The sequence below is a fragment of the Euleptes europaea genome, chromosome 7, assembly GCF_029931775.1.
Source record: "Euleptes europaea isolate rEulEur1 chromosome 7, rEulEur1.hap1, whole genome shotgun sequence".
Classification (NCBI taxonomy): Eukaryota; Metazoa; Chordata; class Lepidosauria; order Squamata; family Sphaerodactylidae; genus Euleptes; species Euleptes europaea.
The window spans coordinates 84,942,229-84,957,777 of NC_079318.1; the positions used below are offsets into that span (position 1 = coordinate 84,942,229).

At 46.5% G+C, this 15,549-nt stretch overlaps 1 protein-coding gene across 4 annotated transcripts in view; it reads right to left on the reverse strand.

The window, feature by feature from the left end:
- The window catches only part of MEF2D (myocyte enhancer factor 2D), a 97,330-nt gene that overhangs the window by 26,643 nt on the left and 55,138 nt on the right, over positions 1-15,549 (reverse strand). For 2 of the 4 annotated variants that reach the window (XM_056853175.1, XM_056853174.1), the window contains exons 3-5: positions 13,982-14,116; positions 6,666-6,876; positions 3,386-3,442 (exon numbers count right to left, since the gene is read on the reverse strand). In XM_056853175.1, the coding sequence (XP_056709153.1) occupies positions 3,386-3,442; positions 6,666-6,876; positions 13,982-14,116 (403 nt within the window). Of the gene's footprint in view, positions 1-3,385; positions 3,443-6,665; positions 6,877-13,981; positions 14,117-14,267; positions 14,406-15,549 lie in introns of all 4 variants that reach the window. The other 2 variants (XM_056853172.1, XM_056853173.1) reach the window with 1 other exon arrangement.

The window sequence follows — 15,549 nt, forward strand, 5'->3', positions numbered from 1 at the left end:
AGGAAGAATTCTCTAACAGTTAGATCGGTTCCTCAATGGAACAGGCTTCCTCAGGAGGTGGTGAGCTCTCCTACCCTGGAGGATTTTAAGCAGAGGCTACATGGTCATCGGTCAGCAATGCTGCTTCTATGACCTTAAGCAGATCATGAGAGGGAGGGTATCTTGGCCATCTTCTGGGCATGGAGTAGGGGTCACGGGGGGTGGCGGGGGAGGTAGTTGTGAATTTACTGCATTGTGCAGGGGGTTGGACTAGATGACCCTTGTGGTACCTTCCAACTCTATGATTCTATGATGCTATGAACCCTACCAGGGCCCCTGGGGGTTCAAACCCACCCCACTCAGGCCTCCAGCCCCCAGGTCACGATCAGCTGTGGCAAACATGCCCCTCTCCCTTGTCTCTTGATGTCACAGAACGAAGACCTGGATAACAGTGGAAAGAGACGGAACTAGGGGGCAGGCGTGGCTTCTCCCCTCACTGCGCTGCTGGAACAGGAAAAGCGACATCCCCCCCTCCCAAATTCTCCCTGGAACACAATTATTAAAAGGTTACCAGAGGCCCGACTACTCTAGCATCTCAGCCCAAGGCCAGGATGTCTCAGCAGCCAAATTAGAACCGTAACCACCCATCGCCACACAGTAATTAAACAAATCAAAGAGCCGTTTAAAAAAAAGGATTCGGGCAACATTTCTGAAGCAACCCAGAACGATGAATTTTAACAAGGGTTGATTTGGAAACTGACAAGGTTGAAGGACCAACCTCGGGTGAAGCTCGTTCTCTAATTAAAATCGGAGCAGAAAAACAGGCTCATCCAGGGACTCTCTGGTCTTGGCCCTACAATGTGGGTTCCATTCCCCTTCTCTCTAGGGTTAGTTTTTCAAAGTGTGTAATTATATCAGCCTTCCAGATAAGTGTTTTTTTCCAGAGAGTATATCCCAATCATTTGTGGGTGCAGCTGTTTTTTTGCAGTATTTTCAGCTGCTGTTTTAATGCTTTTAAACATGGGCTGTTGAAGCTACATTGCTGGGAGTTCTTTTAGTAAGCTGCTTTTGCATGTTTCTCAGGAAAAGAAGCATATGCATGCAGAAAGTACGTACTTTGCTGCCGGCAGAGGGGGCTTCTCTTTCCTCTCTCCCCTCTCCTTTATTTTTCTTTGCTTAACTTTATTTTTCTTTGTTTAACAGCTTTGTCAGGCTGGTGCCTGACAAAGAGTTCTGTTTAACTCAAAAACGTGCAGCAAACTGAGGCAAGCAACTTTGGAATTTGGGGGGGGATCACTATAATCAAGGAATTGTGTGCATGTGTACATGCGCATGCACTCCGTCAAGTCACAGCTGACTTATGGTGACCCCCCCACATAGGGTTTTCAATGGAGGATCAGCCTAAACCATCCCTGACAAGTGTTAGTCTGGGCACTGCTTAAAGACTGTCAGTGAGGGGGAGCTCACCGCCTCCCTAGACAGCCAATTCCACCGCGGAACTACTCTCACTGTAAAAAATGTTTCCTAATGTCCAGCCTACTGCTGAAAGTTAAAAGAGAAAGTGCCAAAGCAGGACTACAGCTGAACATCAAGAAAACAAAAGTAATGACTACAGGAGAATTACACAACTTTAAGGTTGACGATGAGGAAATTGAAATTGTTCAAGACTTTCTATTCCTTGGCTCCACCATCAACCAAAAGGGAGACTGCAGCCAAGAAATCAGAAGGAGATTGAGACTGGGAAGGGCAGCCATGAAGGAGCTAGAAAAGATTTTGAAGTGTAAGGATGTGTCACTGGCCACCAAGACTAGATTAATTCATGCCATCGTATTCCCTATTACTATGTATGGGTGTGAAAGCTGGACAGTGAAGAAAGCTGATAGGAAAAAAATAGATTCCTTTGAAATGTGGTGTTGGAGGAGAGTGTTACGGATACCGTGGACTGCCCAAAAAACAAATCAGTGGGTTGTAGATCAAATCAAGCCTGAACTGACCCTAGAAGCTAAAATGACTAAACTGAGGCTATCGTATTTTGGTCACGTCATGAGACGACAAGAGTCATTGGAAAAGACTGTCATGCTAGGAAAAGTTGAGGGCAGCAGGAAAAGAGGAAGACCCAACAAGAGATGGATGGACTCAATAAAGGAAGCCACAGCCTTCAATTTGCAAGATCTGAGCAAGGCTGTCAAAGATAGGACATTTTGGAGGACTTTCATTCACAGGGTCGCCATGAGTCGGAAGCGACTTGACGGCACTTAACACACACACACAAAATGTCCAGCCAGTACCTTTCTGCCCATAATTTATACCCATTACAAATAACATGAGCCACATTTAAAAGAGCAAGTACCCAATGGCCAAGCGCTTGTCAGTCACTCTAGTGCCACTGGCAGATCAACAGAAGGCATCATCAAAAGCTGGCACAGGTGGGGCAGCTGCCAGGGCCCAGATCTATTAAAATAGCCAAGACCCAGTGTGGCCAACTTGCCTCCGTCTTGGCCCTGGCCCGACCTCATCAGAGGCGGTTGTGCTCTCTCTCCCACCTGTCCAGTGGCCCTGGACTAACAGAGAATAAACCTCTGCAGATGACATGAAAATCCTCCCTCTCTCATAATACTAGAACGCGGGGTCATCTGCTGAAGCTGGAGGGTGAGAGATTCAAAACAGATAAAAGGAAGTTTTTCTTCACACAACGCACAGTTAAATTGTGGAACTCCCTGCCCCAGGATGTGGTGATGGCTGCCAACTTGGAAGGCTTTAAGAGGGGAGTGGACATGATCATGGAGGAGAGGGGTATTCCCGGCTACTAGTAAAAATGGATACTAGTCACGATGCATACCTATTCTCTCCAGTATCAGAGGAGCATGCCCATTATATTAGGTGCTATGGAACACAGGCAGGATGCTGCTGCTGAAGTCATCTTGTTTGGGGGCTTCCTAGGGGCACCTGGCTGGCCACTGTATGAACAGACTGCTAGACTTGATGGGCCTTGGTCTGATCCAGAAGGGCCTTTCTTATGTTCTCCGAAGATTCAAATGTCTCTGGGGAAATTCATCTACACTCCTTTCTGTCTCTTATAAGTTGTTTCTCTAGTTCATTCTAGATAGTCAGATGGGCCAAACCAGCCAAAGGCACCCAAAAATGCTGGAGCCAGACCTGGGCCAGGAACAGTTTGACTTCTGGCTGATAAACTGGGTAGCTCAGAGCAGCTAGAGCAGTGCTCCAAGCACACAACTCTCCTGGGGGCTGAGTGGCCTTCACAGTCCACATCATAATAGCAACATTCTTCAGAAGCCTTGTAGACAGTCCCCCGCTTCTGAACACAAGAATCAATCATCTCCATATGTCTATATCCCATCATCTGGCTGCCAAAAAGTGCAAGCTTGGCTTTTTCACAATGACTTACCCACTGGGCTTGGGCAGGCGCCGTTTGTGTTGTTCAAGTCTCCTCCGAGCATTGCCCCTAAGAAGAAGAAGAGTTGGTTTTTAGATGTCGACTTTCTCTGCGACTTAAGGCAGAATCAAACCAGCTTACAATCTCCTTCCCTTCTTCTCTCCACAACAGACAGCTTGTGAGGTAGGTGGGGCTGAAAGAGTTCGGAGAGAACTGTGACTAGCCCAAGGTCACCCAGCTGGCTTCTTGTGGACAAGTGGGGAATCACTGTTCCTCCAGAACAGAGTTTACCGGTCCAAACTACTGCTTTAACCACTACACCATGCTGGTGTAGAAGAAACGATCGGTGGAGGGTGTTAGGTTGTACATGGGGTGGCATTCGGATGTGCTGAGAACAAAATAGCATAGGGCCAAGATATCTGAAAGACTGTCTTCATCCCTAAGGCCCTGCCTCTTTATGGAAGTTACTGCTGGAGGATCAGCTCCAGGTAACCCTCTCTTTGGAGGTCAGATAGGCAACTATGAAGGGACAGGGCCTTCTTAGTGGTGGCTTCCAGGCTGCTGGCACAGCTTATCTGTTTTAGTTTCAGCACCAATTTAAAAACTTGTGTTTGGCCGAGTTTACAACTGAAGTCGCTCAAAGGGTGCTTTTCACCTTTTAGAGTTTGTCCTTTTAAACTATCTGGCTGCCATTTTATTTGTTCTTCCGGTGTTTAAATGTGTTTTTATATTGTCTTTAGCATTATATTTTAACTATAATTCTGTTAGCTGCCTTGCGGACTGTAGGATATTTCATTCAGTTTGGCTCTTACTAGGCAACTTAACCCTTTTCAGAAAAAAAATGCAGAGAGAACTGGAGAGGACATAAATTGCAGTACCAGGTAGTCCCCCTAAACTATTCTTATTTACTAGACGCTGTCCATTTGTCTTATGCACACAGGGCTTTCTCCCTGCAATCAGGAGCCTGACCTTTTCTGGGTTTCTGATTGGGCAGAGATGAGCCTAAACAAAAACCCTTATATGCCTCAGTCCTATGTGCATATCTTCCAATGCACACATGTAGGTCAAGGGTGGAGCCGAGGAGTGTGCACCCCCCACACACACCCCTGAGCATTTGTTCCAGGCATGCAGTTCGGGGGTGGGGGGAGACTAACATCTCTTGTTTCACTTTTCCCATCTATTACCTAAGAATAAGAGCTGGCCCAACTCACTAGGTTGTTGTGAAGACTACATGGATCTAAAAGAGAGGAGTCTTCCTCAAAAGAAGAAATCTCATCCCAGTTCTTCGGAATACCCCCTCCACGTGGTCTGCCTGCCTATACATATTATCTGACAACTCCTCGTCTCTGTAGAGCTTTTTGCTTGGCTAGATTGAATGCTAACCCTTCTATGGTAATGCAGGGCAGAATTCTGAATATACCATACTCAGACAGGATCTGCCCTTGCTCTTGTGGCTCTATTGACTCATTAGCCCATGCCCTTTTGGAATGCCGCTTTTACGAGGAACTTCGATCGCACTATATTTTCCCCCTTTTAATATACAAATCCAATGCCTCTGTGACTGACATAATGCCTTTTTTACTAAGCAATAGGGACCCCAAGGCTACATTGTCAGTGGCAAGATTTGTTTCAGTCCTTATATCCCTCCAACACTAGATATATGCTGCTCAAGATCAATTGATCAAGGAGCTTCTAAGGGATAAAAGGAAAGGAAAGGAAAAGAAGAAATCTGTTGTAAACTGTTATTTCCTGGACTGGCTTAACATTATGTCTTTTGATTAGGCATCTCACCAGAATGTTAATTTAAAAAAAAAAATTATCTGATTTGTCAATTAACCAATTACTTTTGCATAAATGTGTTCATGAATAAAACCTCAACTTCTGTAGCAAAAAGCATTCTCTTTCAGATTAAATATATACCTGGCAACATCTTAGAAGAGTCATCCCCCTTTCTCTTGCCAGCTACAGATTTTGGAAAGTTCTGATATTAACAAGTTATAATAAATCCATTTTTAACATCTGCTGCCCAATTAATTGGTTGCATTATCTTTTAGCCTATCAAAATAAAGGCAATAAATTAATTTACCTAATTGACGGGCATGTTACAGTCAAACTTACGATACTATTTATTATAAAGAGGATTTATACCTAAACAGTTCTGCAATCCCAAAAAGCACTTTCCTGGGAATAAGCCCCAGTGAATAGACCTGAGTAGGATTCTGAGCTTAACTGCTTAAGGTTTTGCTCAAAAGCACCCAAGGTGGGCTACGGTCAAATAAATCAAAATAAAATAAAACATCACTGATAAAACAGTTTAGAACTGCATATAAAATAAAACAGTTTAGAACTGCATATAAAAATAAAACAGTTTAGAACTGCATATAAAATAAAACTAACAGCAGCCGCAATCCTAAAATCTGAAACTATAAACAATACTAGCAGCGCAGAATTAAGAGAGCCAATGTGGTGCAAATAGCTAGATGGTTGAACTCGGATCGGGAAGACCCATGTTCAAATCCCCATACTGCCATGTAGCTCACTGGCTCATCTTGAGCCAATCATTTTCTCTCTCAGTTTAACCTACCCTACCTCACAGGGTTTTCGTGAGGTAAAATGGGAGAAAGGAGACCTATGTACAGGCATTGCCTTGGGCTCCTTGGAGACAAGGTAAGCTCAAAATATATTCAGAAGACAGAAAGAACTCTCCTGTGTGGTATAGCCATGAAGATGTTGGGCTAGGCCTAAGAATATCTGGGTTAACATTCTCACTGTGCCCCGAAGCTTCCTGTGGGACACTAGGCCAGTCTCACATTGGGGAGGGGCTGTGGCTCAGTGGCAGAGCATCTGCTTGGCATGCAGAAGGTCCCAGGTTCAATCCCCAGCATCTCCAGTTAAAGGGACTAGGGAAGCAGGTGATGTGAAAGACCCCTGCCTGAGACCCTGGAGAGCCGCTGCCAGTCTGAGTAGACAATACTGACTTTGTTGGACCAAGGGTCTGATTCAGTATAAGGCAGCTTTGTGTGTGTACGTATGTATAGGTGCTAGGTGAAAATTAGTGTTCCGTGACAAATTTCTCTCCTGAAAAGTGCTCCATGACTCAAAAAGTTTGGGAACCGCTACTCCGAACCATTAATAAGGAAGGCTAGAAAGTGTATCTCTTGATCATATGACTAACTTGCCTATAAATTATATGCCATCGCTTTTATTTTGGATGTTTGTACTTAAAAAACACACATATATTTCTATTTTTAAGTTTATAATTTTTTTTAAAGGCAGCAGCAAAACAGTTTACCCGCGCTGGCTGGTCGCTGTGGTAAGCCTGGGGAAACTGTGTTCCGCTGGAGGGCTGGTTGCTGCGGCGACAGGAGCCGTGGGTCAGTCAACGAAGAGGTCACCAGAGACTGAGTCACCAAGGAGCCTCCAGGGTTGCTGAACTGCAGCGTGTTCTGGTTGGTCACTGGAACCGTCACGGGCATGGCAAAATTGGGCGCCGGAACTGCAGACTGAGAAGAAAGAGAAGCAGGGTTAGAGATGCTGGGAACCCAAGGGAGGCGCACAGGAGAAGATCCCGACTGCATGGTGGACAAGAAGACAGCTGGGATTAGTTTTGCCAGGCAGAAACCACACTATCGTATGTACACACCAACACATCAATACAATCTGGATGCTTGCTAACATCAGCCAACATCCCAGGAAGCTGATTCTATGACCTTAGGCAGTTCATGAGAGAGAGGGAATCCTGGTCATCTTTTGGGCATAGAGTAGGGGTCACTGGCGGTGTGGGGGGGAGGTAGTTGTCAAATTCCTGCATTGTGCAGGGGGTTGGACTAGATGACCCTGGTGGTCCAGCTCTATGATTCTATGACCTTTCCAGACATTTTTTTGAAAAGCTCAATTTTTCTTTTTGAATTATGCTCAGCATTAGGAGTTTATACCCCCCTCCAGATATAATAAAAATGGAGGATGCTCATCTGTGACTAAACTGAGGCTATCGTACTCTGGTCACATTCTGAGAAGCCAAGAGTCACTGGGAAAAGACAATAATACTAGGAAAAGTTGAAGGCAGCAGGAAAAAAGGAAGATGCAACAGGAGATGGATTGACTCCATCAAGGAAGCCCTCAGTTTCCAAGACCTGAGCAAGGCTGTTAAGGATAGGACGGTTTGAAGAACATTGATTCATAGGGTGACCATGAGTCGGAAGCAACTTGACCAGCGCTTAACACACACATGTCTGTGGGGAAGCAGGCTTTTGGGGCAGACATATATGGCTCTGACCAGATCTTACATGAAAGAATGGTTTGTTTTGACTATAGCTTGTGAAAGCGGGATTCGGCTCACAGAGAATCCTGGTTTCACAAACAAATTGCACCGTGGTTTCACATTTGCACTCTGGTGAACAGAGCCGCAAATCTCTTCCCCCACTGGGAAGTCACAGACTCAAACCCTGGCTTGCCTCAACCAACACTGGCTTTACCCCATTCAGTTCTATCCAGGGATTTCTACAGCTGAAGAGCATGAGAGGACAGCGGCCAGAATATGAATAAGCCAGGATGTCCATTCCGTACATTACACAAAACCATAATTAAGACTAATTGTCCTTAATAAGCCAACTTCAAAACCATGCTTTCCGATCCTGATGTGATGAAACATTAAAGTCGCATCCAGACAATCACACTAACCAAGGTTAGTTTAATTAAACCCTGGTTGGTTGTTTTGCTGTCTGAAATGAGCCATCTTGTGCTTTTATAAAAAGGGACTTATCATCTGCATGACCGGAGACAGGGAAGGCAAGCTTGCAATGGAGACAGACCTTTGAATGGGGGGGGGGGGTGAGCAGAGAACACAGATGTTTAATTCTTTTTGTCCTTCCCTCAACTAAGGGATTCAGGCACTGTATCCAAGAATCTTCAGGACAGGCTCCATGCAATGCAGTGAGGAAAGGAAGCTGGGGTAAGGCAGTCTAGGATACAGGTTATTCTCTGTATATGACACTGCACCTCTGCAAGGATTTCTCACCTGGACCCTGCAAAAGGTTTAGAAACTTAAGACAGAGTGGTCAGCTTGCCCTCTCTCTCCTTCAACCCCAAGACCATTCTGGGATTTACCCCCATCAGGGTCAGAGGATTAAGGCCAGCATGGTGTAGTGGTTAAGAGCTGTGGTTTGGTGTGGTGGACTCTGATCTGGCGAACCGGGTTTGATTCCCCACTCCTCCACATGAGCAGCGGACGCTAATCTGGTGAACCAGGTTGGTTTCCCCTCTCCTCCATATGAAGCCGGCTGGGTGACCTTGGGCTAGTCACAGCTCTCTTAGAGCTCTCTGCCCCACCTACCTCACACGGTGTCTGTTGTGGGGAGGGGAAAGGAAGGTGATTGTAAGCCGGTTTGATGCTTCCTTAAGTGGTAAGAGTAAGTCAGCATATAAAAACCAACTCTTCTTCTTCTTCATTCCAAGTCAGAGCTGTGCCACTTACTGTGATGGATTTGTTGGTGGAAGGTGTTGGGGTGGGGAGCAAGATCATCCGACCCCAAACCTATCACTTCCAACCAGCCCTGGGCTCTCTGCTGCCAGGGACATTCCCTGGCGTTCAGAGGGCAGCGTGCATGTACAACTCTCAGCCAAGATATGTATTGAGGTTTTGGGAGGCAAGGTTATTTGGGGAAAAGGGCAGGTGTCTCTTCTGTGGATCGAGACCCTCACCAAACCCTAGAGTACCACCCTGCCTCGCCTTTCGTGTCTACATGGCCAGAAGCACATGGCCACAGCACCAGAAAAAAAACATAAGATGCAGGGGGAACAAACATAAAGAAAGACAGGTCCGGCTCAGAGGTTCACACCCTCAACCCAAAACAGGAAAGAGGTACAAAAATGTCTGGGAGAACAGGTTTTGAACCATTCTTTGACAATTAAATATTTTTCGTTAAAAGAATTAAAGGTGGGGGAGTTAATCCAGTGTTACGGGTATAGCCTTGCTGGTGTTTTCTCTCCCCTTCCCCCACCCAAGACACAAACTCTACTTTGTCTTTTAATTTAAAGAGAGCTCTACCAGCACTCCCATATTCCAGTGGCCCAAAGCGAGAGTGCTCAGGTTTTGATGGGGGCGGGGAGAGTTCATGAATAAAGTCTTTTGACAGGTTTGCTGTTGTGAGAAAAGCACGATTGGGAAAAACACACACAGGGTGCCCTGAATTCCTGGAAAGAAGGCCAGGATAGAAATGTGAAAATGCATAAATAAATGTCCGAACAGGATGTGCCTCAGGATCGGTGACTTGAAGCCCCAAACCACGTCTGGCCCACTGACCGACGTTCTCCCTCTTACTCACCCCCCAATTACCAATTTGGGTCTAGTTCTCACTGAGGCAGACAAACTCTGCCCAGGTTGTACCCCTTTGGATTGTGGGCGGGGGCTCTGCGTAATGTTTTTCTGTGCACAGAAACATTGGCTTGGATCCCACGACACTGCTCCCCTCGCATTTCTCTCCCGCCTCTGCCGAATTTGCTTCCCCTGCTGCGGTGGTAACTTCCTCTGCCGCTAGGACTTCTGTGTGCCAAGATCAATGTTCTTTGCAGGAATCCTCACACCTGCCGAAGGACTAGCAGCAGAGGAAGCGAACGCCACAGCGGAGGGAAAGCTCCGCAGCGGATGCAGAGAAGCTGTGAGTTAAATTGTGGAACTCCCTGCCCCAAAAAGTGGTGATGGCTGCCAACTTGGAAGGCTTTAAGAGGGGAATGGATATGTTCATGGAGGAAAAGTTCATGATGCATACCTATTCTCTCCAGGATCAGAGGAGCATGCCTGTTACATTAGGTGCTGTGGAACACAGGCAGGATGGTGCTGCTGCAGTCGTCTTGTTTGTGGGCTTCCTAGAGGCACCTGGTTGGCCACTGTATGAACAGACTGCTGGACTTGATGGCCTTGGTCTGATCCAGCAGGGCTTTTCTTATGTGCGGGGAACAACACCACAGGAGCCAAGCCTTTGTTATCTGTTCCTTCAGGGAGGGGGCACTCCAGCATCTCATCCCCACCTGCAGTCTGAAGTGGTATGGCTTGAACACACTTTTATCGCCTTAGCACAAAACTGGTATGAAGCGAGAACGGTGTGTTTATGCGCGTGTGTTTAAGTGCCTTTAAGTCGATTCCGACTCATGGCAACCCTATGAATCAATGTCCCTCCAAAACTTCCTATCATAAACAGCCTTGCTCAGGTCTTGGAAATTGAGGGCCATGGCTTCCTTTATAGAGTCAATCCATCTCTTGTTGGGTCTTCCTCTTTTCCTGCTGCCTTCAACTTTTCCTTGCATTATTGTCTTTTCCGGGGACTCTTGTCCTCTCAGAATGTGACCACAGTATGATAACCTCAGTTTAGTCATTTTAGCTTCTAAGGACAGTTTAGGCTTGATTTGATCTAGAACCCACTGTTGTTGTTGTTGTTGTTGTTTTTTGGGTGGTCCACAGTATCTATAACATTCTCTTCCAATACCACATTTCAAAGGAATCTATTTTTTTCCTGTCAACTTTCTTCATTGTCCAGCTTTCACACCCATACATACTAAGGCATGAATTAACTCAATCTGGTTTGCCAATGACACATCTTTACACTAAAGAAACTTTTCAAGCTCCTTCATGGCTGCCCTTCCTAGTCTCAATCTCCTTCTGATTTCTTGGTTTCAGTCTTCCTTTTGGTTGATGATGGAGCTAAGGAATAGAAAGTCTTCAACAATTTCAATTTCCTCATTGTGCTTAAAGTTCCAGGCACAAAACCAGTTGGTTTTTATATGCTGACTTTCTCTACCACTTAAGGAAGACTCAAATGGGCGTACAATCACCTTCCCTTCCGCTCCCAATAATAGACACCCTGTGAGGTAGGTGAGGCTGAGAGAGCTCTAAGAGCTGTGACTAGCCCAAGGTCACCCAGCTGGCTTCTTGTGGAGGAGTGCTGCTGTAGCTGTCTTGTTTGAAGGCTTCCTAGAGGCCAACCTGGTTGTCCACTGTGTGAATAGACTGTGGACTTGATGGGCCTTGGTCTGATCCAGCATGGCTTTTTCTTATGTTCTTATGAGAGGGGAAATGAATCCAGTTCACCAGATTAGTGTCCACCGCTCATGTGGAGGAGTGGGGAATCAAACCCGGTTCTCCAGATCAGACTCCACCGCTCCAAACCACCGCTCTTAACCACTACACCACACTGGCTTATACCAAATAAACCCTTCAGGAGAGCTTCTGTTTCATTACTAAATATGAAATCTCCAGCCAAACAACATGACAATCCCACATTTCATTCTTGATTGACCCAGAAAATTAGATTTGAGCTACTCAGGGGTGTTGCCAGGTTGTCAGCTGTCACTCGAAAAAATTGTCACTCAAAAAAAGTTAGGAATTAATTTCATCAGCCAGGACAAAACTAATCAGCAAGACAAAACTAAGACATTTTAGAATGCCAGAGCTCCATTTGGGTGGTGGTGGGCAGATAGGGGTAGCATTTGATTATGAGTTAGTTCGGCCAATTATTTGGGTTAGCCCCCCTGCCGCCACCAAAGAAGCACATGCTTAACTTTCCAGAGGAAGCCAGAGGGACCCTCAATATACTTATTTAACTTTGGCTGGCCGGTGCCTGCTTACTTCAGAAGAAGAAGAGTTGGTTTTTAAATGCCGACTTTCTCTACCACTTAAGGGAGACTCAAACCGGCTTACAATCCCCTTCCCTTCCCCTCCCCACAACAGACACCCTGTGAGGTAGGCGCGGCTGAAAGAGTGTGACTGGCCCAAGGTCACCCAGCTGGCTTCGTGTGTAGGAGTGGGGAAACAAATCCAGTTCACCAGATTAGCCTCCGCTGCTCATGTGGAGGAGTGGGGAATCAAACCCGGTTCTCCAGATCAGAGTCCACCACACCAAACCACCGCTCTTAACCACTACACCACGCTGGCTGTAGGAAGCAAGACTGCCTTAATGCTATACCACTTATCATCCATTCTTATTTTTACAAGGTGGATTACTGGGGATGTGTTTGTTGCTAGCCTCATCTCAAGGATTTAACATAAGATTTTCGTCAAGTATTTCCACCCTCTCCCCTCAGATATTCCCCAGAGGAATGGGGGCTCAGGATCTGGGAGACCTGGGTTCAAATGCCCACTCTGCCATGGAAGCTCACCAGGCCGGTCAGTCTCTTTCAGCCTAACCTACCCTCACCAGTCGGTCGTTGTGAGGATAAAATGGAGGAGGGGCAAACAACGCTGTAAAGTTGGGTCCCCATTGGGGCGAAAAGAAAGGTATAAATAAACAGTACACTCCCCCCACACGCACACACCTTTTACAGGTTCATTGCCCATCTATAGACATTGGGCTTGCGTGGTGGAGTGGTTAAGAGCGGTGGCTCGGAGTGGTGGAGTCTGATCTGGAGAACCGGGTTTGAGTCCCCACTCCTCCACATGAGCAGTGGAGGCTAATCTGGTGAACTGGATTTGTTTTCCCACTCCTACACACAAAGCCAGCTGGGTGACCTTGGGCTAGTCACACTCTCTCAGCCTCACCTACCTCACAGGGTGTCTGTTGTGGGGAAGGGAAGGTGCTTGTAAGCTGGTTTGAATCTCCCTTAAGTGGTAGAGAAAGTCAGCATATAAAAAATCAACTCTTTTCTTCTTCTCTTCTTAACACTAGCAGCTTCTGGCCTTTCCCCCCCCCCTTTTTAAAAAAATAGGCCTAAAGACAGAATGTCTCTGCAGAGCCTTATGAAGCCTTAAATCTGTCGCTACCCCGAGCAGGAAAAAACCCTAAAAGAAATTCTGAGAGATTTCCCCCCTTTTTTTCCCCACAAGAACCGCAGGGTCTGTCAAATGCCCTCAGCCCCATTCCTACATTAAGAGGATGGGAGCCAAACCAGGCGAAGTCCAGTACTGGGGAAAGGTCCTCAAAAATCAAAGGCCTGGTTCAGCGCATGCTCCCGGAGTGGCCTAACAAGGCCTTGGCATAACTAGGCCTTGCCGCTGCCAGCTCTGTTCCTTAGCAACTGGGCCCGCTCCGATCATCAGAGGACTGTTTCATAGCCTTTGCCTGAAGGGTGCAAATTAGCTGAGGCTCCATGAAAGCCAAACCATGCAAAAATTCCCCCCTCCATAACGTTTGCCCCCCATGGATAGGATTGCCAACTTTTTGTTTAGAGGGGAAAAAATTCAGAGTGCTTTGTGTGTGTGGGGGGGAAGTATAGACTGACTTCCCTTTGCGAAGGGAGAATTGTTTTAAAACACGGGCATATTGCATCAAAATGAACTTGCTGCGAGGCAGAGAGTGCTTCTGAACACGTGCAGAATGCCTCCCCGGAAGGTGCCCGCTTTTGTTTTGTTTTCTGTCCAAAACACGCACACGCGCACACGTTGTTAAAATGAAGAAGAAAGGGAAATAAATTCAAGCGCTCCCATCCCCGGGCCTTTCTGTCCTACCACCAAACAGTCCCGAGCAAGAAATTCTGGTCCAACCCACTGGCTCAACCAGTACCTAGAGCAACACTGGGTGTTCTGATGTTGTTATTATTATTATTTATTAATATTGGGCAGGTTGGCAACCCCGGCCATGGAGAGGGAGGAGGGTTCGCAGGCCACCAGCCTCTACTCACTGCGAGCCTGTAAGTCTGCATCATTTTATCAAACTCCTCATCAATCTTTTTATATTTCTCTTCCGTCTGAGGCGTCAATGTAAAGACATCATCCCCGTCGGGGCTTTCACACTCTCTATGCTTCTTGTTCAGCGCCTGTTACGTGGCCGGGGACGGGGTAAGGTGAGGGGAAGGGAAAGGTAGTTTGGATCAGGAGGGGAGAAATCAAACCAAAAAGAAAAAAAGGGGAAAGGAAAAAAAAACAGACAATGAAGGATTTTCGGCCTGGGGTAGCACGTTTACTTACGCCGTAGCGCTTGAACAGAATATCAAGATCCTCGCTGGCTTTGCGGTATTTGTCCTCCATCAGCGGGCTCTGGTCGATGGAATCATCACCGTCGGGTTCCGGGCTGTCACAGCCGTTAAAACCTTTCTTTCTTAAGGTCTGAAAGCACAACCGGGAGAGGTTCAGGCCCGAAGCTAAATCCAGAGTTCAAGAGGAAAAGAAAGCTGGGGAAAGGAGCAGTGTTATTGCCAGCAAAAGGTGCAATGTTACAACCGTACGAGTATGCACATTGTACACATGAATACACATGAAGCTGCCATGTAATGAATCAGACCCTTGGTCCATCAAAGTCAGTATTGTCTTCTCAGACCGGCAGCGGCTCTCTCCGGGGTCTCAGGCAGGGGTCTTTCACATCACATACTTGACTAGTCCCTTTAACTGGAGATGCCGGGGATTGAACCTGGGACCTTCTGTACACCAAGCAGATGCTCTACCACTGAGCCACAGCCCCTCCCCAATGTGAGACTGGCCCAGTGTCCCACAGGAAGCTTCGGGGCACAGTGGGAATCTTAACCCAGATATTCTTAGGCCTAGCCCAACATCTTCACGACTATACCACACAGGCTCCCTTTGGCATATTTACATTGCGTAATAAGCTTACATATTGCAAATCGCCCCACAGGGTGAAAAAGTAACTTAAATTAAACTATCTCTTTCAGGGGACACAAAACAGAAGATGGGAGGTACCATTTCAGTCACTTACTTATTGGTACTGATCTATACCAGTCCATACCAGCTCACTTTCAACCTTGGGAATGCACAGCATCTCTGTGACTAAGCACAGTCAGCATGCCAAACTATGGTTACATCTTCCAAACAATGGTTTGTTACCAGTTTGGTTTGCAAGATGAGCCCAAGCCATAGTTTGCCAGTTCAGATATAATAGCAGTTTGCTACCAACCCAGAAATCACTGCTTTTGTCCACACAAGGGAGTGAAGGACTGTGCAAGCAAGCCTGTACTCCTTCAAGTATCGTTCACACAGCAGCATGTTACGAAGGGCCGTTATGTCTGAACCAAGCCATAGTTTAAAGCCCAAACCACCAGCTGAGCTCCTAAACAGACAACCATGGTTGACTGCTGCTTCTCTACCATCTGCCCAGCATTCCTGTCCCTAGATGAAGTGGCCTCTGGAAGTAGAGCAACAGCTGTAACCCTGATTTGGCAATACATACATTATGCCAAGCCATTGCTAGTGCAAAGCACAGTTTGCAAACCCTACTTAAAACCATGGTTTTCACATC